The following is a 22,387-nucleotide window of genomic DNA, read 5'->3' as shown; positions in this document are numbered from 1 at the left end:
GCAGCATTTACTGCACCTGGTCTGGGACAGCTCAGTTTCTGGGGATGCCAGACCAGGGAGGTCCAACAGGTACTAGAAACTACTTTTAACTTATTTTTTGAAAACTGAGGAGATTTAAGCAGTATCTCTTTAAATGTGTTCTTTAATATTAAAGGTATGCTCATTTATCCACCCTTTACTGAATCCTTGATTTTGTTTTTCAGCATTATACCAATTAACTCATTCCTGCTCCTCAGTTCGACCTGTAAATGTGCAATTAAGGAAAATATAATAACTTTCATGTATATTGTACTACACTTTTTAAATGCTATAGCTTAACTCTTCCAACTACAGTGCCACAGAAAACAGAGATGTTAAAATGTGTTTAATTAATTAACTGTGTGACCACTGAAAATGTCAGTTACAAACCAGGGGGATGGAGGAGGCACTCCCCAGGAGCTGGTACACTCATAGAGCCAGCTTTTCGTACTGGCTCCCACCTGTCCCCCTGACACAGCTTCCACAGTATCAGAAGAAGCGGGGAGGGAGGAGGAGGTTGCCTGGAGCCAGTGCATCCAAGGAGCGTTTTTTTAGCAAGCTACTGGCCCATACCCGGATCCACTGTGTAACCATGAAGGTCAACCGATGAGTTAACTCTGTACAGGGCATCCCCACTATACATCCAAGATAGGTTTAAAAAAAGGGGGGGAGGGAGACATATAGCAAAAGGTTGTAAAGCAGGGAATTTTTTTCTTGCGGCTGACTTCCATTTTTTTGTTTTACATGATGGAAGAGCGGTGAATGAATAGACTTAAAACAGAACAGCTATCAGAAGTGTCAATAATGCTCAGGGCTCACCAGCCGTGCGGTTCAGCGTGCTGTGCAGCTGTGGCAGCTTGTCATCTACTTGCCACGGGCGAGTAGATTACACTAATTGTTAAGCCCTGATAACGCTAGTGCGGATCCAACGTATAGCAGGACATCCCGTACAGTTACACTTTCACATCCCCACTAAAAATAGCCAACAGCATGTATGTCTCTTACAGAGGAAAACTGCTATACCAGTATGAAGTATTTGGTCCACTACATCTCAATTAAGAGATCACAGACAAACTTTCAGGCTTTAAATCAATCATTAACTATTAGGGATCAGGAGATTTTAGAGAGTGTAGGGCACTGGGGTAAGAAAAAGAGGAAAATAATCATAACTGGATTATCACAGAGGGGATACTTGACCGAACAGACCAAATTCTCTCCTTTCTTCCCAGCAATAACTACTAAGAAGTGACAGGGGTTAGGACTGAGAGGCTGACATGTCTGACACAGAACACTCTCAGTCGTGGACAATTGACATTTGTCAGAAGCGGGCAAGGTTTCTTTGAGTACCGCTTACACTGTGCAGCTATTCTGGGACACTAGAGGTATCCCAAAATAGCTACCCCCATCTACACAAGCCGCCAAAATATTTTTTCTAAATAACAGGCACGCTATTTCACCATCTCAGTGCAGGAGGGCTAAGGGATGGCTCAATATAACACCTTATGAAGCTGTTCTGAAATGAGAGAGCCAATACATTGCAGATCTTATTTCGAGTTTAGGGTGCTGTGCACACGCACCTCTACACTCCTATTAGGTCTCGTCCTCCCTCGTCAGTGGAGGGTTGGGCTGCGCTCGGCCGCCCTGAGCGCCACGGCTCGATACCGGGCGCGGCACGCTGGGGGGGACAGCGCGAGCCAGAGGCCCGGCACGAAGCCGCTTCCCGGGGCTCACTCCCCCAGCACCCGACAGGCCCCCCCCCCGGCAGCGGCCCCGGCCCCGCGGCAGAGGGAATGAGAACGGCCGCGGGGAGGCCAGGAGCCCCTGTCGCCCCGCTTGCCGGGCCCCGCGGCGGGGAGCGTGTTACCCGCACGCACCTCGCCTCCAGCAGCAGGGGGGTCGCCGGCCACTTCGCCGCCAGACGGGCCGACACGGCCTTAGGGGAGGCTGCGGCCCCGCACGGCAGCGACCACACGCACAGCAACAGCGCCGCGACCGCCGCCATGGGGGGAGGAGGAGGGAGGCACAGCCGGGCCGGGCCACTGCCACGCAGGAGCAGGGCAAAGCGGCTCAGCACAAGACCCCAGCGACGTTCCTCCGGCCTCCTTACCCCGTGGATTCATAAACTAGCCCCGCCTATGAGCGCCTGTGCCCGGCGCCCATTGGCCCGTAGATGCGCTTCGCTCTCTCGCTATTGGCCACGCAGAAGACCAATCAGAGCACGCAGTCTTAATGACTAGCGCGGGCGCGCGGGGCGAGAGCTGTGGGTGGGATTCAGAGGCGGATTTCAGTGAGCTGTTAGGCGGGGACCGTTTGTTCCTTCGTGGCAGTTGCCTGAGCTAACGGCCGCCTCCGAAGTTACGTCTCAGGTTGGGTTGGTTCGTTATTCTCTGAGGGGCAGGGCCGGTGGGGGGGAGGCCGCTCACCCGCCACACGGTCTAGCTACGCTTGGGAAGTAACACACCGCCCGCCCGCGCGCTGAAGCTGAGGGCCCGATTATTTAATGGGCTGCAAAGGACCGTTGAGGTGGAGTTGATGGAAAGTTATTGATGTTGGGATCTGGGAGCGCCCAGGTGTGTGAAAGGACAGAGGGATCCCAGCTTCTTAGATTTAGAGTGTTGCCGACTCTTACGATTTTATAGCAAAACTCAGGCTGGCTACATCTACATTGGCCCCTTTTCCGGAAGGGGCATGTTAATTTCAGCGATCGTAATAGGGAAATCCGCAGGGTATTTAAATATCCCCCGCGGCATTTAAATAAAAATGTCCGCTGCTTTTTTCCGGCTTTTAGAAAAGCCGGAAAAGAGCGTCTACACTGGCCCCGATCCTCCGGAAAAAGCGCCCTTTTCCGGAGGATCTTATTCCTACTTTGATCGCTATTACGATCGCTGAAATTAACATGCCCCTTCCGGAAAAGGGGCCAATGTAGACGTAGCCCTTATGTCTAGACTACAAGGATCTATCGGGAAAAGAAATGCAAAATAAGCTCCACGATTTGCCTACTTTTTTCTGATATTTTTTTGGAAGAGTCTTTTCCGAAATTTGGCCTATCTACACTAGGCCACATTTTGGAGACTCCTCTTGTGGAAGAGCCCTTCTTCCTTGTGGAAGGAGGAAGACAGGGGTTCTGAAAGAGCGCATCTGCTCTTCTGCAAAAAAAAATAAAAGCAGAAGAGCAGACGTTCCCTGGTTGCGATGCAGTTTTTCTGGGATACCTCCACCATCACTTTCCAGCACCTTGTCAAATAGGGTATGTCTACGCTACAGCACTAATTCGAACTAACTTAATTCGAATTAGTTAATTCAAACTAAGCTAATTCGAACTAGTGCATCTAGACCTAAAAACTAGTTCGAATTAGCATTTTGCTAATTCGAACTAGCATGTCCACATTGAGTGGACCCTGAACTGGGGTTAAGGATGGCCGGAAGCAGTGCTGGCAGGGCATCAGATTAGGACTTAGAGTGTGGAGCTGCTTTCTCAGGCTAGCCGAGGGCTGTGCTTAAAGGGACCCAACCCCCACCCCGGACAGACAGTTCTCAGGGGTTCCCTGCTCGCTTGTCTAATTCGATGAGGGATAGCAAAGCAGTCCTGGCTTGGAGTGCCCTGAATGTCCACACTCGGCACATCACAGCACTCGGCCATCAGCCCGGCTGCACTTGCCACAGGCTGCCATCCGGAGGGGGGGGGGTCAATCGAGGGGCTTCAGGAGAGCTTCCACCCCAAGGAGCCCGCAGAACCAGCCCAGTCCTCCCCATCGAGGGCTCGTACCCCATTCCTCCCTCACCTCCTTCCACTTGCCCCTCCCTAGCCCCCCTTCCTCATGTACAAAATAAAGGATGTGTGTTCAAAAATAGAAACTCTCTTTATTGAACAAAACTCAGGGAGACTGGGAAAAGGAGGTGGGAGAGGGGAGGGCAACTAAAATGATCAGGGGTTTGGAACAGGTCCCATATGAAGAGAGGCTAAAGAGACTGGGACTTTTCAGCTTAGAAAAGAGGAGACTGAGGGGGAATATGATAGAGGTCTATAAAAGCACGAGTGGTGTGGAGAGGGTGCATAAAGAAAGGTTCTTCGTTAGTTCCCATAATAGAAGGACTATAGGACACCAAATGAAAGGAATAGGTAGCAGGCTTCAAACTAACAACAGAAAGTTCTTCTTCACAAAGCAAATAGTCAACCTGTGGAACTCCTTGCTGCAGGAGGCTGTGAAGGCTAGAACTAGAACAGAGTTTAAAGAGAAGTGAGATCAAGTCATGGAGGTTGGGTCCATGGAGTGCTATTAGCCAGGGGGTAGAAATGGTGTCCCTGGCCTCTGTTTGTGGAAGGCTGGAGATGGATGGCACGAGACAAATGGCTTGGTTATTGTCTTCGGTCCATCCCCTCCAGGGTCCCTAGGGTTGGCCGCTGTTGGCAGACAGGCTACTGGGCTAGATGGACCTTTGGTCTGACCCAGTATGGCCATTCTAAGCTCAGGGCTCAGAGTCAGGGGTCTCAGTGGACCACCTTGATTTTCATGCAAACCTGCTCCTGGGTGGCCAGGCTGGCAGCTATCCTGCCCTAGACGGCCACTTTCCTGTGCCTAGTGCGGAGGTCGTGGATGAGGTACACGATGTCTGCACTGGACCAGGCGGGCGCCCGCCTCTTGCGGACCTGGGCAGGCTCCCGGGAGCCACCAGCCTGGTCCTGGGAAGAGGCGGAGGGCTGGGTGGCAGCTGGTGGCTGGCTCGAGCCGTGCCAGGTGCAGGGTCTGCTGGCTGGGTGCTGGCAGGCTTGTACCTGGCACGGGCACCGTAGCCAGACCGTGCCCCTTTAAGGGCTCCGGGACCGGGAGGGGGGCAGAAGAGTTTCCCTGGTGGTGCCCAGAGTGGCCACCAGGGAAAGCTGGGGAGGGCTAGCCTCCCACTAGTTTGAATTAAGTGGCTACACAGCCCTTAATTTGAACTAGTTAATTCAAACTAGGCGTTAGTCCTCGTGGAATGAGGTTTACCTAGTTCGAATTAAGCGCTCCGCTAGTTCGAATTAAGTTCGAACTAGCGGTTCGCGTGTGTAGCGCCTATCAAAGTTAATTCGAACTAACATCTGTTAGTTCGAATTAACTTTGTAGTATGGACATACCCATACATATTTGAATACCAGTTAGTTGAGGCATTTCTTGACAATATCTTAGTTTGCTTAGTGATCAACAAACACCGACCATCATGCCCTTGATGTTCTGACATAATTAAATGAACATGGGTTGCATGCAAAACTGGAAAAATGCATATTTGATCAATCATCTGTTAAATTTGTAGGGTTCATCCTGTCACTGAAGAACTACAGCTGCATTCTCAGAAAGTATCAGCAATTTGGGATTGAGCAGAACTCAGAGCATTGGAAAAGTTTATAGGGTTACCAATTTTTACAGGTTTATTCCAGAGTTCTCAGAGGCCAAAGCCTGATGATTGCCATTTTCTATAAATCTGCAAGATTTTACTAGTTTACAAAAGACCTTAAGACGTTTAGGGTACATCTACGCTGCACGCTTATTTTGAAATAAAATATTCTGAAATTGTTTGTTTGTTTGGTTGTTTGGTTTTTTTTTTTGGAAATAGCATATCTACACTGCAGGGAAGCCTCAAAATTAGTCCTAGGCAGGCTTCCCTAATTTAGACATACTATCTCAATTTAGAGCCCCAAAAGGCACTGGGGAGGAATAACTTAGAATGGCCCTGGTGAGGGGTTATTTCAAAAGAGTAGCAGTGGAGTGTCTACATACGCCTTATTTCAAAATAGCTATTTCAGAATAGGCATTATTCCTTGTAAAATGAGGTTTACAGATTTCGGAATAAGCCGTCCGTTATTTCAAAATTATTTAAAAATAATGGAATGACTGTGTTATTTTAAAATAACATTAGTTATCTCGAAATAATGGTGCAGTATAGCTGCACCCTTGATGTTTGAATGTAGCTTTTGTGTCTGCCCTAATGATGGTCCACCTTGATCATGACTACCCTTTGATCCCTGAGAATGATGCCTGTGATGTCACCATTATCGTACTATCCTAAAGAATCAGGCACTAGCAAGATATGTATCATGTGTGTATTTTTCACAAAAAAAGTATTATAGCTTAACATAATTATGCAATGGCATACAAGGAGTTACTTGCTAGCAAGGCTGGATTTGAGACAAGGTGACACACCTTCAGAAGGCTAAATACCCAATCCTAGTCTTTTAACCATAAGACCATAAGAACCTAGAATGCCTACAATCTGCTAAGGTACAGAATCAGTGGCAGTTACATTGGGGTCTATTCTTTTTAAGATTCAATGTCACAATCACATACCCTCCTATGCAAAAACGAACAGCAAGGCTATTAATGGAAAAAGGAAATATACAGAAACAGATAAACCCTGAAGAATCATATATTAAAATCACATATATTAAAATCACATAATTTCAATTATGGATATGTAGCATTGGACTTTCTTACCATGTGTCCAACATCCCTTCCAAATTATTTTTTAACTTGTAACCTCATCAGAAGTGGATCTCCCAATGCATGTCTATCTTACATCACTATTCCTGGGTCAATGATCTCCATGTCAACAGCCATTTTCAGATCTCCAGTACTCTTGCAGGTGCTGTACATATACCATGACAGCCACTGAGCAGGTAATTTTACTGGTTACATGTTTACAAAAGAAAAAGCTTTTTAACATTCCTGCTTTATGTAAAATGACACCTTTAATTTATTTGGTACAATTCTGTATACAGAAATGGCTTTACTGATATTCAAATCGTCATTTTCATTTCCAAATACTCGTATGTCAAAGGTTTCAATCAGGGACTCCTTTTGCAACTATATTCCAGCTTTAAGAGAATCATCCTCTACTGTAACTAAGACATTGGGTAAACTCATGTAACAAAACAAACCACACCATTTTCCATTGTTTGAAATATGATAGTATATGATCCACTTAAATGTTCTACTTAAATCAGCTCTAATGGCTTTACTCAGCTTTTACTCAGTCCTTGTTCAATCAAATTTTCATTTTGGCACCATTATTAGTAACTGAGTAAGTAAGAAAGTCTGTGAGTGAAATATTTCCTCCTGAAAAATTGTTTCATATCATATCCCGAATCTGAAATACAATACTGATTGCAGGAACTATCACTGGACCAATGGGCCTTTATTTATACTGAGAATAATTAGGGTCAACATATTTTTCATCAGTGTAAATTATATTACTTTTATATCCTTTTCATTAATCTGTATATATTGAATATTGAATTGTTATGTTTTACACACTACTAATTATAAACTTTCACGGAGACAGCTTTACAAATCAATGTAAAAATAACAGCTATGCTTGAATGAATGAAAGAGCAAGAAAGTCCAGCCACAAGCTATTACACATGTAATGAAAATAGATTTATTGCTCGTCTCATATTTCCTTCTATTATTAAAACACTAAGAAGGTCCTTTAAGTTCAGCCCAAATAGCAAAAGACACACAGACATTATCCAGTGCAAACATTTGTTAAAGGAATATTATGAAAATTAAACTCACAAAGGTAAGAAAATTGAGTTATGAGTCATATAGCTCATTCTTCTCACATACAGATGGCAGTATGATGTATTAGTTTATAGCCCATAAAATGCCTGCCTTAATATATACTTGAAATTTGGCAGAATCATGGTCACCACGGTAATTATTATTTTGAATTATAATCTATGAGTAATTATAATCTATGAATTGTTCATAGTATTACATTTATCAGATTTTTACATCTTGCATGTACTTCTTTTAAACTAAAAAAACAGGAAATATATTCACATTTATGTAAAAGAACAGTGTAGTGCCCTGTATCAATGTGTGATGTAGCATTTAATATGCATCTATTTGGAGCTTTGCACCTGTGTATATAAGTGATTGCATAAAATTGAGAATAATTATCAAATATATTTTCACATACTGAATTTAATTAGACTTATAAAAATACACTATCTTTAGAATATAATAATGCAGATAAACTCTTTGGAGAAAATGCAGTTCTTCGAGTGGTGTCCCTGTGGGTGCTCCACTGTAGGAGTCAGGTCATCCTGGTGCTGCAGATCAGAGTTTTCTTGAGCAGTAGTCAACTGGACTGCGCATGCACAGCACATGCTTCGTGCTGTTCACGTTCTTTTGATCTCTTGTGCAGTCTGGCTTCCGCCAGTTCCTTCTTCGCCGCCCGGAGTCGCAGATGGAGACAGCCTTCTCTCCTCAGAGAAATCTTGTCAAGAATAGAATACTTAGCTGTTTAGTCTTGTAGTTAGTTAGAGTTACAGTTGTTATCGTTCTAGTTGTTATAGTTTGTTTATAGTTTGTTTTATTTTCTTAAAAAACAGAAGATTTTGTTAGCTAGTACGTCTTATAAATAGCCATGCCAGGCTCTCCTGGCTTTAAGAAGTGTGCCACATGCCATGATGCCATGCCAGCTTCAAACCGTCAAGTGGAGTGTATCCTTGGTGAGGCCCATGTACCTCAAAAATGCATCCGCTGTGCCAAGCTGACCTTTAGGGCACTTAAGGACAGGGAGATGAGACTAAACATGTTTTTATTTGACAAAGTGCTCCAGCCTCCGGAGCATTCTCATCCAGTCTCCACTCCGCGTTCTCCTAGAGCAGAGAAAAGAAAGGCTGTTTCACCACAGGCTGCTCCAGCTTGAAAGAGAGCCTCTCCAGCTCAGTCTTTGCCTTCAACGCACGTCAGTGTCAGTGATAAGCCCGGCACGTCAGGAGCAGTGGTGCCCAAATATAAGTTGCTGTCAGAGCTGAAATCGTGGCAAAAATCTGTAATGGTGCCATTAACAGTTGTAACGGTTCACCATTCAGCACTGCCGGCGACAGCATTGGCACCGACAACATTGGCCCCTTCCATGTCGGAATGGTCAACAAACATACTGACGACCTTGGCATCAGCCACACACGTGCCGACGACTTCAGCACTGACCAGCATGGCACCGACTAGTTCAGCACAGGCATCTTTGCATTCCACACAAACAAGCAAGGCATCATGTGCCCAGGTACCGTTTATCACCTCTCCTTATTCAAGATACCTGCCTCATTCTCCTCCTCCTTCAAGGAAATCACCATGCTCACCCGTATCTACTGCCACATCATCAGGTATACCACAGAAGTGATATGTCATTTCAACAAGTTTCCCCGATCTGATTTTACCACAGATGGAACAGTCCAATATACAGTAAAACTCCAATTGTCTGGCATCCAGTGGTCCAGCACTCCTGATAGTCCAGCACCAACTGGAACCCAGAAGTGCTCCAGCCAGCTGGACAATTGGTGCTCCTGTGAGCCCCACGCGTGCTCATGGGCCAGGAAAGGGAAGGGGAAGAAAGGGGAAGGGGATTATACCCCTGTGATGGGTCTGCCAAACTGCACTGTGTCTGGCCGGGGGGGGGGGGGCGGGGAATGGCGTGGCGAGGGGCGAACCCTCCACCGTTTTGCAGGGAGGCGGGGGAAGCCCCACGCAGCTGCCTGCTACAGGCCAGCTAGGGCTGCAAGCAGCAGCAGCGGACTTGGGGAAGTGGCTGAGCAGAGCAGCTGGGGTGCTGCCGGGTTGATCCCACAGCACCACTCAGGTGAGGGGCAGTGCTGCGGGACCAACCTTGCAGCAACCCAGCTGCTCTGCCTTGCCGCTTCCTCAAGTCCACCGCTTGTCAGTGTCAGCTTTTCAAAAGGGTGGCTGCATCTCAGGACATCACATTAACTGAGGTGCCTGAGAAACAACACAGGCTTAAAAACCTTCAGCTATCACAACAGGGAAAGGCAGTGATCCTCATAGATGACACCATCAAGGGTGCTGCCAATGAGATATGGCAGACCCCAGATTCAACAACCTCAACTAACAAAAGAGTGGACAAATGATATTTCATTCCTCCAAAGGGAGCCGATTTCTTATTTTCCCACCCTCAACCAAATTCATTAGTTGTCGACATTGCCCAAAACAGAGCTAAATTACCACAATATTAAAACATGACCGATAAAGATAATAAACACATGGACCTCTTTGGGAGAAAGCTTTATTATTCAGCCACCCTTCTCCTGAGTATAGCAAATTATGCAGCGCTACTCTCCAGCCACAACTTTGACAACTACACAAAGCTGACCTCCCTCTTAGAAAACCTGCTGGACTCTAAAAGACCAATATTAAAATCCATAGTTCAGGAGGGCTATACCTCTTCCAGAACATCACTCCAAATAGCACTAGACATAGCTGACACAGCAACCAGAGCTATTGCTACAGTAGTAATGAGGAAAGTCTCCTGGTTACAATCTGCGGGGGTCCCTCGTGAGCTCCAGTCAAAGCTGGAAAATCTCCTTTTCAACAAGCAAAAGTTATTTGCTGAGAAGACGGATGATGTGCTGCACTCCAGCAAAGAGTCTAGAACAACATTGCACATACTCAGGATGTATAGTCCCCCATTCCTCCGTAAATGCTACACTCCATATCAAAACAGATACTCCATATCAAAAACAGTTCTACTCCAGATACCAACAACTCTCATTTGATCAATCAAAGAGCAGACAATGCCCACAAAGGAAACACTCACAGGGTGCTTGCAATACTGGCAACTAGGTGAGCAAGCAGCAGGTTTGCCCTATCAGTCGAGGGTCTGGAAGATCTCCCCATCTCACACGAAACATCACACGCTGTTCTGGTATTCCACCACTGTCTAAGGCCCTTTCGTCATCGCTGCACAGCCATCACATCGGACCACTGGGTCCTCGAGATAATAGGATCAGGGTACACCATCCCCTTTACCTCGTTTCCCCCCATCTCCCTATCCTCCCTGTCCCTCTTCAGGGACCCCTCTCATGAAGACCTGCTAGGACAGGAGGTACAATGACTGCTCAGTCTAGGAGTGGTGGAAGTAGTACCAGAGGACTTCAGAGGCAAGGGGTTATATTCCCATTACTTTCTCACCCCAAAAAAGATGGGAGGATGGTGGCCTATTTTGGATCTCTGCAAATTGAATCGGTATCTTTGAAAGCGATGATTCAAAATGGTTACTTTAACTTCAATAATCCCAGCATTAGAGAAGGGAGACTGGTTTGCAGCCCTCAACCTGCAGGATGCAGGATATCTATTTTCACATAACTATTCATCCCGCACACATATGGTTCCTACATTTCATTGTGGAGACAATATCAACCACTATCAATATTGCATACTTTTGTTCGGCCTCTCATCGGCACCGAGAGTGTTTTCAAAGACGTTAGCTGTTGTAGTGGCCTACCTTTTCAAGCAAGCCATGATTATCTTTCCTTACCTCAACAATTGTTTAGTAAAAGGCTCATTGTGTGGAAGTTATGGAGCCACTGCTGGTCATCCAACTGCTCCATCACTAGCCGGTCCCACCAGTCGGAACTGGTGTTCAGCTTCCAGAAGCGTCTCCCTACCGTGGGGGCCAGTTGCAAGGGCATTGCTCTCGCACACAGGAAGAGGTTCTCAAATATGAGCTCGGAGTTGAGCTCATGCAGGACCATGAGGGCAGCCTGCAGAAACTGCTGCAAAAACTGCAGCATGGCCGTGTGGGGCCATTGCATACCCAGAGGCAACTCCGGCTCCATGGCAAGGAGTGCTGTAATATCCTGAAGCAGAGCAACCAAAGCACACACTGCAAATGCTTTGCTGTCCCTCGGAAAGGTAGGCAATCAAGCAGAAGAAGCTGAGAAACGGCTGTCCAGGGGAGTGCCTTTAAGCACGCGTCTGAGATAGCCTTAGGCACCCAGTTGCACCCAGAAGCAACTGCTGACCTACTGCCCTGCTGAAACTAGTTCTGGGTGGCCTTAAATGCAAGATAACATCCAATCAGTGTGGACACTATCTTTCGAAATAGCACATCGCTATTCAAACATAGGTCCAAAAGGCTAAGATCGCTGGCCTACATGACAGTGTTACAAAATCTTGCAATTTTATCATGAGTCTAGCACTATCTGGTGTTTGTCTTAATATCCCAGCTCCTGAAGTCTCTCTAATGCAGGGGTGACCAACCTGTGGCTCTTGAGCCACATGCAGCTCTTTGCTCACAGAAATGTGGCTCTCAGGGTTACAGCTTGTTTGGAGCCACATGCCCCAGTTCCTGGAGGGACAAGTGCGTGGCTGTGAGACCCAGGCATTTGGGTTAGAACAGAAGGGGTCTGGGGGTGCCTGGCTCTGGGGGAGGGCATTGGGTTACAGTGGGGGAAGCTGAGGGGGTATGGAGGAGGGAGAGGACATTGGGTTGGGTGGGGTTGAGGGTTCCTGGCTCTGGGGGAGGAATGTGTGGCTCTTCGCACTAGGATCCACAGCTCTTTTGGCTCTTTGTGTCTAACTGGTTGGCCACCCCTGCTCCAATGGTTTTAGGGGAAAACATGAAAACATAAAGTGGAAAAAACCCAACAAACAAAAAACCTCACTTGCCCGAATTTATTATTTTAAAGTATATTACTTCTGTACCAATCTCATGACTTTGAGACGCTGGGGTTCCCGATTCAACGCTAACACCTTCTGACCCTCAGACCTTGCTTGTCTCTTTGCTCTGAACACCTGGTGATGCAGTGAAGCTTGGTCACGCTGATGGTGGTGGAGCGACCACCGCGCAGCGCTATTGCAGGTACCGCATGCCGCCCCACTATTGCTACCCCTGCCCGCAGCAGCTCACCTGCCCAGACCACAGCGACAGGTGGGAGAGCATCTTCTCTTTTAGCCTCTGCCGCTCGTCGCCCCTTTCCCTCGCATTTCATTAGCGGTTGCAGTAGCCCCTCGCAAAAGCCATTGGTCTCCGTTTGGTACCTGCAGGGATGGGGAAACGCCCTCTTTTTCGCTGCCGCCTCCCATTGGTCAGCGGGCCGGCGCGCTGTCCTCTACCATTGGCCGTTGCCGGAAGCGCTCGGCAGGGATTGGCTGGCCGGCGCCGCGTCCCGCCCCGCGGGCTGGGTGTTTGGGTTAACGAGGTGCTGGCTGAGCCGAGGCGCGGGAGGTCGCGCTGCCGCCTGACTCTCGCTCAACCAGGCTGCGACAGGCTCGTGCCGAGGCAGCGCGCGCGGCCACTTCGGGCTGCCAAAGCCCGCGCTCCTCCCCCCCCCCCCAGCGCCGCTGCAATAGCACCGCGCCCCGCCGCTGCTGGGGCTCGACCCGGGCGCCCGAGGGGAGGCTCCGCAGCGACCATGCCGGTGCCCGGGCGGGGGAAGCAGCCGGCGGGAGCGTCCGCCCTGCCAGAGCCAAGCAGCGCCCGCTGGGACAGGCGCCCGTCCCCCGCCTGATTCCGCGCCCGCAGCTCGCACCATGGACGAGCGGCTCCACAAGTGGCTCCTGCCGCCGCTGCTCACCCTGCTCTTCGGGCTCATCATGTACCAGTACGTGGCCCCGTCCTGCCCCAGCGCCGCCTGCCCGCGCCGCCGGCCCGCCGCCGCTCACCGGGCCGCCCAGCAGCTGCTGGAGGAGGGGGCGCCGCTGCCGCGGCTGGTGCCCAAGTTCCCGTTCGCGCGGGCCGAGCTGTGCCGCCGGGTGCAGTTCGACATGCGGGGCCGCGACGTGATCGTTTTCCTGCACATCCAGAAAACCGGCGGCACCACCTTCGGGCGGCACCTGGTGCGCAACATCCGCCTGGAGCAGCCCTGCTACTGCCGCGCCGGGCAGAAGAAATGCACCTGCCACCGGCCCGGCGGGGACAAGGACACCTGGCTCTTCTCCCGCTTCTCCACCGGCTGGAGCTGCGGGCTGCACGCGGACTGGACCGAGCTCACCAGCTGCGTGCCCGCCGCCATGGAGCGCAGGGGCTGCCCCGGCAACCACACCCTCAGGTCAGTGCCAGCCGTGCCCCGCGCTCCGGGTGCGATGCCTCCCTCCGTCGGGGGAAGGCGGCCGCAGCGTCTGATGCGCCTTGCAAAGCGCCGGGTCAGACGAGGGCGGACCCTTGGAGGACGGTTCTGGGGAGGCATGGAGGGTGACCGTCTGCCCCCTTCTGCAGTCCCGGCGCTACAGACAGCCACAGGGGTGAGCTGCACCTGCACCGGGCAGTGGCACTCAGCCTCTTGCTGCCGCGGAGTCTCACACTGCAGACCTCTGCTTCTTTTAGACCTTTCCCTCTTTAGGCCAGGTTTTCTCCCAGCCAGAGTCAGTCCTTTCTTCAGCCCCCTGGGCTAGCTCTGTTTAATCTGATCAAAACAAACCGTTTACAATGTATCAGCATCCTTAAAGGAATGCTGTTGAGTTAGCAATCACTTTTATGAATCCTCGAGCCTGATCAATGTTGGTAAAAGCACTTTTGACAAACAAGAATCAAGCTCTAAAAAGCTAACTTGAATTATTTCATGTATATTCATTTATTTCTTGCATTTCACAGTCTTGGTTTTATTTGCTTGTTCTCATGAACTAGCGATTGCACAATAATTAAATCCAAAGACTGGCTTTTTTAATATCTTACCACTGTAATGCCCAAAAGTTGCAAATAGGGTCTCTGAAACTTTCAAGTCCTTCAGAGCAGGAACCTTCTCTTCAAGCCTGCTGGTGAAGTATCTAGTACTGATGTGTAAAGAAATAAGATGGTTTGTAAAACTTCATTGTTTATATAACTTATATTTGGGCCCAAATTAATTCTGTTTTCTGGAGTTCTAGTAATGACTTTTTTTGCTGGATTTCCCTGCTCTTTGTTATGGGATTTTAGTGGAACAGTTGCCTGTTTTTCCCTCTCTTGAAAGCCTATAGCTGTTGGTAGGAGGTGTTTGATTTTCTGAAATATAGGTTTTTTAACAATTTTGCATCTAAGGGATTTTGACAAATTTGGATAAGTTTATTCAATTACTTGGATCAGTTTATTCACTTATTCACATTTTTGTATACATGGACAAAAATGAGGTAATGAAACCTAAAAGTTTACTAAAAAAATTTATTGGACAGGCAGATGGTTCATATGTATCACCAAAAAATATAACCCCAGATACAGTTATGTGTGCAAATAGTGTTTATATTTATGATGCCTTATGCTTTATGATATGTTTTTCTGAGCTTTGTTAATTGTAGTTCTAAGCAGATTGTAAGTTTTTAATTTGTCTGAAAGTAATTCATTGGAATTAAAGGTTTATAGTCAGTTCAAGTGGTTGATAGTGTATACTGTTAGTCTTAGGAGCCAGAGAACATGCAAAAGCCATAATGGCCAGAGGTTTCTGAGATTAAATCTTGTATTTCAGTCCCCCCCCCCCCCCATCTAATTTCAGGTCCTTTCCCGAGACAGTGAGTACAGTTTAATTATAAATAAACTCCACTGTCTGGCAGCTTTTCAAGAGCTCTTCCCAAGGGCTTTAATTAAAAATTACAAATCGGTTCACATTTGACAAGAAGGTCACAGCTCTGGACGTTCTCCTCCTATGCTTATTTTTCTCTATTCAGAACTATTTGTAACGCTTGTGGTGTTAAATCTGGATACATTAATTTACTGATAAACTTCTGGCCTAAATAGATTGCTTTACTTCTATATTAGCAGTACATATGCATATATATTCTTTGTACAATTTAAAGACATGAAAGGAATTAAATTCCCTTTTGTGATGAGATTACTATATTTTTTCTCCTAGGCTTACCTACACTTGTAAATTTACCAAAATAGGTAATTGAGAAAGTCACTCCTATTTTAGAATAAGAGTATCCTCTCAGGTTAATACTGAAATTACAGTTCTGGAATAATTATTCACAATAGCTATCCTGGTAAATTTGATGTGTAAACAGGCCCTTAAATGTTTTCTTCCCTCTGTTTTTTTCCTTTCTCCTCCAATTGCACTGTGTGAAAGACTGAGAGCAGTAGAGCTCTCAGCTGGAGTAGTATAGTCTATGTTTGACAGTCTACATAAAGCCAAAGTTAGAATCAAAAGAATGATTGCACTTGCCAGACACGTTTCTCAAAGCTATAATTAACATAGACTTAGGATGGCTACAGACTTTATAAATCTGTCTTGAGCTATGTTTCTGTCACCCCTTGCAAAAGGAACAAGGTCCCAACTTGTCAGTACTAAAATGGAAGACCTGGAAGGAGGAGCACTTGTATGCCCCAGGAAGTAACTTTTGCTGATCTAATAGGTGGCAGATTTCCTTTCGAGTCAGCACTGAGGTAGTCCTTCATTATATTGGCGGCACTGTATATAATCACAAAGCAGAAATATTAAGTGTATGTGGTTATTTAAAGTGTTTTCTACCATTACTTTTAATAAAAAGTTTTTAAAAAATCTTCAATTTAACTCTTTACATTTAATCTTTAAATGCTTGTGATGCCTATGTTCTTCCCTGTGAGCTTGAACAAAACCCTTCCTTGGTTAACTATTTGCTTGTGGAAATGTAATTGTTATGATAACTCCTCGTTTTCTGTTGAAGAGTGGGAAAAGTATTCATTCCTCATTGATGAAACCCATTGACTCAAAAATGTTTTACTGCAGCTTCACATTGTTCTAAAATATTAATTTATATTTTGTGTATACAGAAAGAGGTGTGAGGGGAATTGCGAAGGGAGAGTTTCTAATGTGGTGCCAGTATATATACTTAGTTCCCATCTAAAAACACTTATATATGCTTATCTTTATTCATGTAAGTAGTCCCATGGAAGTCAGACAACTAATTTAATCCTCAACCATTTGGCTGTTATTTAAGTGGGACTAATTCTGTGAAATGTGAGCAATGGTATAGACATTTATGTTTTCAGGGCTTTGGTGTGATTTATAGGACATTTTGTACAAGTGTGTTTATACAATGCATAAATTTATAAAGATGTTAAATTATGTAAAAATTGCTTCTTTCTGGGAAATAATTTGGTCATTCAGTAATGTTCTAGCTCTTACTCAAACTTTTATCCGACCCAATCAATGGATGTAACTATTCACTGTCTCCTGTTGCTTGTATTGTATTGTATCATGTATCAGATCAAGAGAGAGTGGTAGCAAATTTTAATAGATTAAGGCATGGCCAACACTCATTTCTTTTATTAGGACTGCAGCTGAAGGATGAATAGAGGATTTTCACCTACCATTATGATAGTCTAGTCTATCCACATATTACCCTATTTACTTGAAACTTGGTTTGTAAAGTTCCTAAGGGTATGTCTACACTACAGTGTTATTTCGAAAGATCTTATTTTGAAATAACGCGTCTACACACAAAATGCATTTCAAAATAGCATTTTGCTATTTCGAAATAGCGCGTCCACACTGAGTGGACTCTGAATCGCATTTAAGGCTGGCCAGAACCAGTTCTGGCAGGGCACCAGGTCAGGACTTTCTGTGTGGGGCTGCTGCCTCAGGCTATCTGAGGTCTGTGCTTAAAGGGACCCCCCGGACAGCCAGTTCTCACATTTCCCTTCTTGCTTGTCTACCTCGATGAGGGACAGCAAAGAATTTTGTCTCTGTATACTCTGGTTGCCCTCACTGGGGACACCGCATCACTCTTTAACATGGAGCCAGAGCTGCCCCTGGGCACTCTGGTGCTTCTCATGGATGCATTGCTGCGAGCCTGGCTGCACTTTCTACAGGCTGCCATCCAGGAGGTCCACTGGGGGGCTGTCAGTATCCACGAGGCCCTGCGGGAGAGCTTCCACCCTGAGAAGCACTAAGAGCCTCCCTGGTCTGCCCAACGGGGGGCTTGTGCCTCATTCTTCCCTCACGTCCTTCCACTTACCTCTCCCTAACCACCCTTCCTGATGTCAAATAAAATACATGTATTTTCATGAACATATACTCTCTTTATTTAACAAAATTGTGGGGAGGGGGAGATGAAACTCTGGTGAGATTGGGGAAAGGAGGCGGGAGAGGGGAGAAGAGAGGGTGGGAGAGGGGATGGGGAAACCTGGGAGGAGGGAGCTAGAAGGGGGTAAGCAAAGGGAAGAAGGGGGAGGGGAAGCTCAGGGCTCAGAGGTGGGGGTCTCGCTGGACCAACTTGATTTTCATGCAAACTTGCTCCTGGGTTTGCATGTGGCCTTTCGTGGCCAGGCTGGCAGCTATCCTGTCATAGATGGCCGTGTTCCTCCCTCTAGTTTGGAGATCATGGACATTGGGGGCATCCCTCCCGAACCTGAATAAGGTCCATGATCTCCACCCTGGACCAGGAAGGTGCCCGCCTTCTCCGGGCCCTGGCAGGCTCCTGGGAGCTGGCAGACTGCTCCTAGGCAGTGGTGGAGGGCTGGCTGCCAGTGGCTTGCTGGTTCATGTTTTGGGGCCACTGGGTTGGGGCAGTGACTGCTGGCTCCGGGCTGGCAGGCTTGGAGCAGGCACAGGCACTGTGGCCAGAGTTAACCCCTTTAAGGGCTCCAGGGAGGAGGGAAGGGAGTGGAGTGTTCTTGATTGAGGCTGGAGTAGACACCAGGGCTCCCTGGGAAGGTTGGAGGCCCCCATTTTGAAATAAGTGTCCACACAGCACTTATTTCGAAATAGCTATTTCGAATTTGGCGTTATTCCTCGTAGAATAAGGTTTACCAAATTCAAAATAAGCGCTCTGCTATTTCAAATTTATTTCGAAATAGCAGTTTGGCTGTGTAGATGCTAGGAAAGTTATTTTGAAATAAGGGCGGTTATTTTGAAATAACTTTGCTGTGTAGACATACCCTAAATTACAGGAGTAGGCTTTTAAGTGCTGACTGCACCCCAGCTGTGAGCATTTTTCACTCCCACTAAAGTCAGAATCAAGCCCTAACCACCTGTTTTGTGATATATACAAAGCCTAGATCTACACTAGACCAGGCAGGTCAGCTTAAGATATGCCATTCAGCTATGCAAAATATATAGCTGGATTCAGCTTACCTTAAACTGAATACCTGCAGCAGCTACACTGCAGTCAGCTGACAGTAGCACATGCTCTCGTCAGCTTCCCTTACTCCTGCAGAATGAGGAGTACAGCACACCAGTGGGGGCTGCCCTCAGTGTTTGATTTGCGGGTCTACACTAGCCCTGCCAAATCGAATGCTAGAAAATCGACCTCCATAGAGTCAATGTTCTCTATAGTGTACCGTCAGAGACTTAAATTACATTTAAATCACAATTTCCAATATTCAGTTTATTCAAATGGAATTTTTACCTAAAATAAAAAGGAAGGCTCTGGAGGTCATATCTTAGAATAAAGTGAAACATATTTGATATTATACATGACACTTTAAACCCCTGGATTTATATTAGGATTTAGATTTCTACTTTTCAAGTATATTGGTTAAATTTGGTTGTTACAGGAAATTCCAAGTCAGTTTGCAATTTCAACTCAGAGAAAATCTTTGGCTAAATATTTAACCAAGGACTCAAGCTGAGATCAGGAAGATGATGAGAAAACCCTGATTATGAATGTTACCAAAGTGTTTGATCCTTTTGGCTATCTCTAAATATATCCTTGGTTTAATGCTCTTTTGTTAACCTTATGGGGTTAAGGTAAGCTTCCATCTCAACTCTTTAGATGGTTATATACTGAGAGAATAAAATATTTAGATCTTAAACCCTTTTATCATTCATATTTATTGTGCACATAATGGCTAATATTAAATAAAGTTTTATGTTAACATTTTCAAACACTTCAAATGATGTTTAATTTGAATACTGTAGTACATAGATATTTAATATATTTATCTTTTAGAAGTGATTATGAAGAAAATGTAGTACCAGTGACTAGATTTTTTTTAACATGGTTGTACATGGATGATTTAGGAACTAAACCTTGATGGTCTCTGGAGGGACCAAAGCAGCTGTGAAGCAATACCTTAAGGGTATGTCTACACTAGTCCCCTAGTTCGAACTAGGGAGGCTAATGTAGGCATTCGATGTTGCAAATGAAGCCCGGGATTTAAATAGTCCGGACTAATGGCCCGTGGCTACACGCGGCAGGGACCCGGTAGTTTGAATTAAAGCTCCAAATTCAAACCACCATTCTTCCTCCTACAAGGAAGTTTGAACTAGGGGGCTAGTGTAGACATACCCTAACTGATTTTTTTTTAGTTTTCATAAATGTGTTTTTCTCTGTGTCATTAACATACTTTTCAGGAAGGCATGAGGAGTTCTTAACCAAGCATTTCCTGTACCCCAGAAAAATATGGGGAATAGAAGTCACTATTGTACAGCCAATTATAACTCCAGTTTAACCTTCATTGGGATTTACAATCTGAAGTTAATGTGTGTCTCTTAGGGTACGTCTACACTAGCCTCCTAGTTTGAACTAAGGAGGCTAATGAGCAGGGCTTGACAAACTATGTAATCTACTCGCCCATGGCGAGTAGATTACAACCCGGAAAAGCCAGGTTCGGGTGATCTGTGCATGCGCAGAACGATCTGCGCATGCGCAGATCACTGGACAGCGCAGCTGGCAAGCGGGGATCGCCACAGCTTGGTGAGCCCTGCTAATGAGGGTGACCAAAATTGCTAATGAAGCTAGAAGTAACAGTTAATTCGAACTAAGGGGTTTATCTCAGAATCGTGCTTCTCTGTTGCGTGTAGATGTGGGCAGTTACTTTGGGCTAGTCAGTTTCCAAAATGGCGACCGTCCGGGAATATGCTAATCAAGCGCAGAATATTTAAATCCCATGCTTCATTAGAAATTTCAGTTGTCCTCATTAGCCTCCCTAGTTCGAACTAGGGGGCTAGGGTAGACATACCCTTACTGCCATAAAACAGATTTTCAAGACTAAGTATGGGTTTCTGTTCTTAAAAACTTTGTCAATATATCAATGCTTACAATACATTTAATTCACTGGAATTCTAATCTCATTGCAAAAACTGAACGTTTGTTTTGAAGCGACAGGTTTTATGGCATTGAAAAGTTTTTGTTTTTTTAAAATAAGAATACAGTTTTTAGCCTCAGTTGCTGAATATCCTACATGGATATTTAGGTCTTAGTGCATGAGTAGACCAATTGAAATACCTGCTTTTTTGATTACATGGTCAAGGTCTTAATTTATAGTATTATTTTTCTAAAGCAGTTTTATAAAGTTTAAATAAGATGCCGTATGAATAGTAGCATTTTAATCTAAAATTGTAATAGCATAGTTTTTTTTCCAAATGGATTTAAAACCAATTTAAATAAGATTGAAACTTTGTAATAAGGAATTTACATCAGTGATTTTAATCTCTCTGCCTTAACCCTGTGTCTTGAAAGCCCTTCAGAATTTGTTTCACAATAATTTAAAGTTAACTTTATGAATGTGCCATGCCTCAGTGCTATGGATTCACAAATAATTCTAATAAAGAAGAACTATGATGCCAGCAGTAATACCATTATACAGAAATACCTCTGCATTATTGTGTATGAATGTGCATATATTCATGTACATAGTTAGTGTATATAAATATATTTAATATTATATGTTTATAAAGTTCTTAAACATTTGGAAATTTCTGTAGCTGTCTAGGGAATAAAGTCCTTATGTATATAGGATGAGGTTAAAACAGCAGGCTTCAGCTTTCTCTAGCTGAACAAACAGTAGGATGACTAATACTTCAAACCTCATTGTTGGAGGACACAAATATAGTTGGAGACCGTCTGTCTGATCTCCTGAAGTCACCAATTTAATCTAGCCAGATGATAAAATTTTACATAATTTTGCCCGTCTTGGAAATGAGTCACATTCATCTGCACTAGAACTAAGGCTTTGTCTACACAAATGGTATCTTCACCAATATACTTAAACCACTACAATCCCCCTTATGTGTATGCAGTTAGATTGGTATAAAAGGGATTGTACTACAACTTATTTTCAAATATTAAGGGAAATTAGACGTACAAGTGTAGGCATCCCCTACTGGGGGGGCGGGTCTTTGAATTTAAGTTAGAGTGTTTCAGTTTGGAAGATCCTGAGTGTTGCAATCCAGCTTGGGAGACTGTAATTTCCATGATATGTTGGGGAAGAGAGAATTTTAAGGAATAAAGGGGTAGCCTTTGGTGGAGTCCTTCCTGCTCAGGAGAGCTTAGATTCTTTTTGAGTTAGACCCCCTTACAGATTAGCTCAGGTTTGTTCCCAGAAGCTCTCAAGGGATTAACCGAATAGTTAATTCAAAATAAGATATTTCGAAATAACGTGTCTACACACAAAATGCATTTTGAAATAGCGCATCTACATTGATTGGACGCTGAATTGCATTTAAGTCCAGTCGAAACCAGTTCCAGCAGGGCATCGGGTCAGTAGTTACTTTGTATGGCTGCTGCCTGAGGCTATCTGAGGCTTGTGCTTAAAGGGACCCCCTTGGACAGCCAGTTCTCAGCTTTCCCTGATTACTTGCCTACCTTGCTGCAGGACAGCAAAGCATTTTTGTCTATGTCTGCTTTGGTTGCCCTGACTCGGGACACCACAGCACTCAGCGCCATGGAGCCAGAGCTGCCCCTAGGCACTCTGGTGCTCAATT

At 45.5% G+C, this 22,387-nt stretch overlaps 1 protein-coding gene across 1 annotated transcript in view; it reads right to left on the bottom strand.

The window, feature by feature from the left end:
- UGGT2 (UDP-glucose glycoprotein glucosyltransferase 2) overlaps window positions 1–2,162 on the bottom strand; it is a 190,882-nt gene extending 188,720 nt beyond the window's left edge. Inside the window, exon 1 of the mRNA XM_075918804.2 lies at window positions 1,893–2,162. Within this exon, the coding sequence (XP_075774919.2) occupies window positions 1,893–2,020 (128 nt within the window). The 5' untranslated portion in view covers window positions 2,021–2,162. The remainder of the gene's footprint in view (window positions 1–1,892) is intronic.
- Between the last annotated feature and the right edge of the window lie 20,225 nt (window positions 2,163–22,387).

The sequence above is a fragment of the Pelodiscus sinensis genome, chromosome 1 (assembly GCF_052426305.1).
Source record: "Pelodiscus sinensis isolate ZL-2025 chromosome 1, ASM5242630v1, whole genome shotgun sequence".
NCBI lineage: Eukaryota > Metazoa > Chordata > Testudines > Trionychidae > Pelodiscus > Pelodiscus sinensis.
This window is presented reverse-complemented; position numbering and strand designations above follow the sequence as displayed.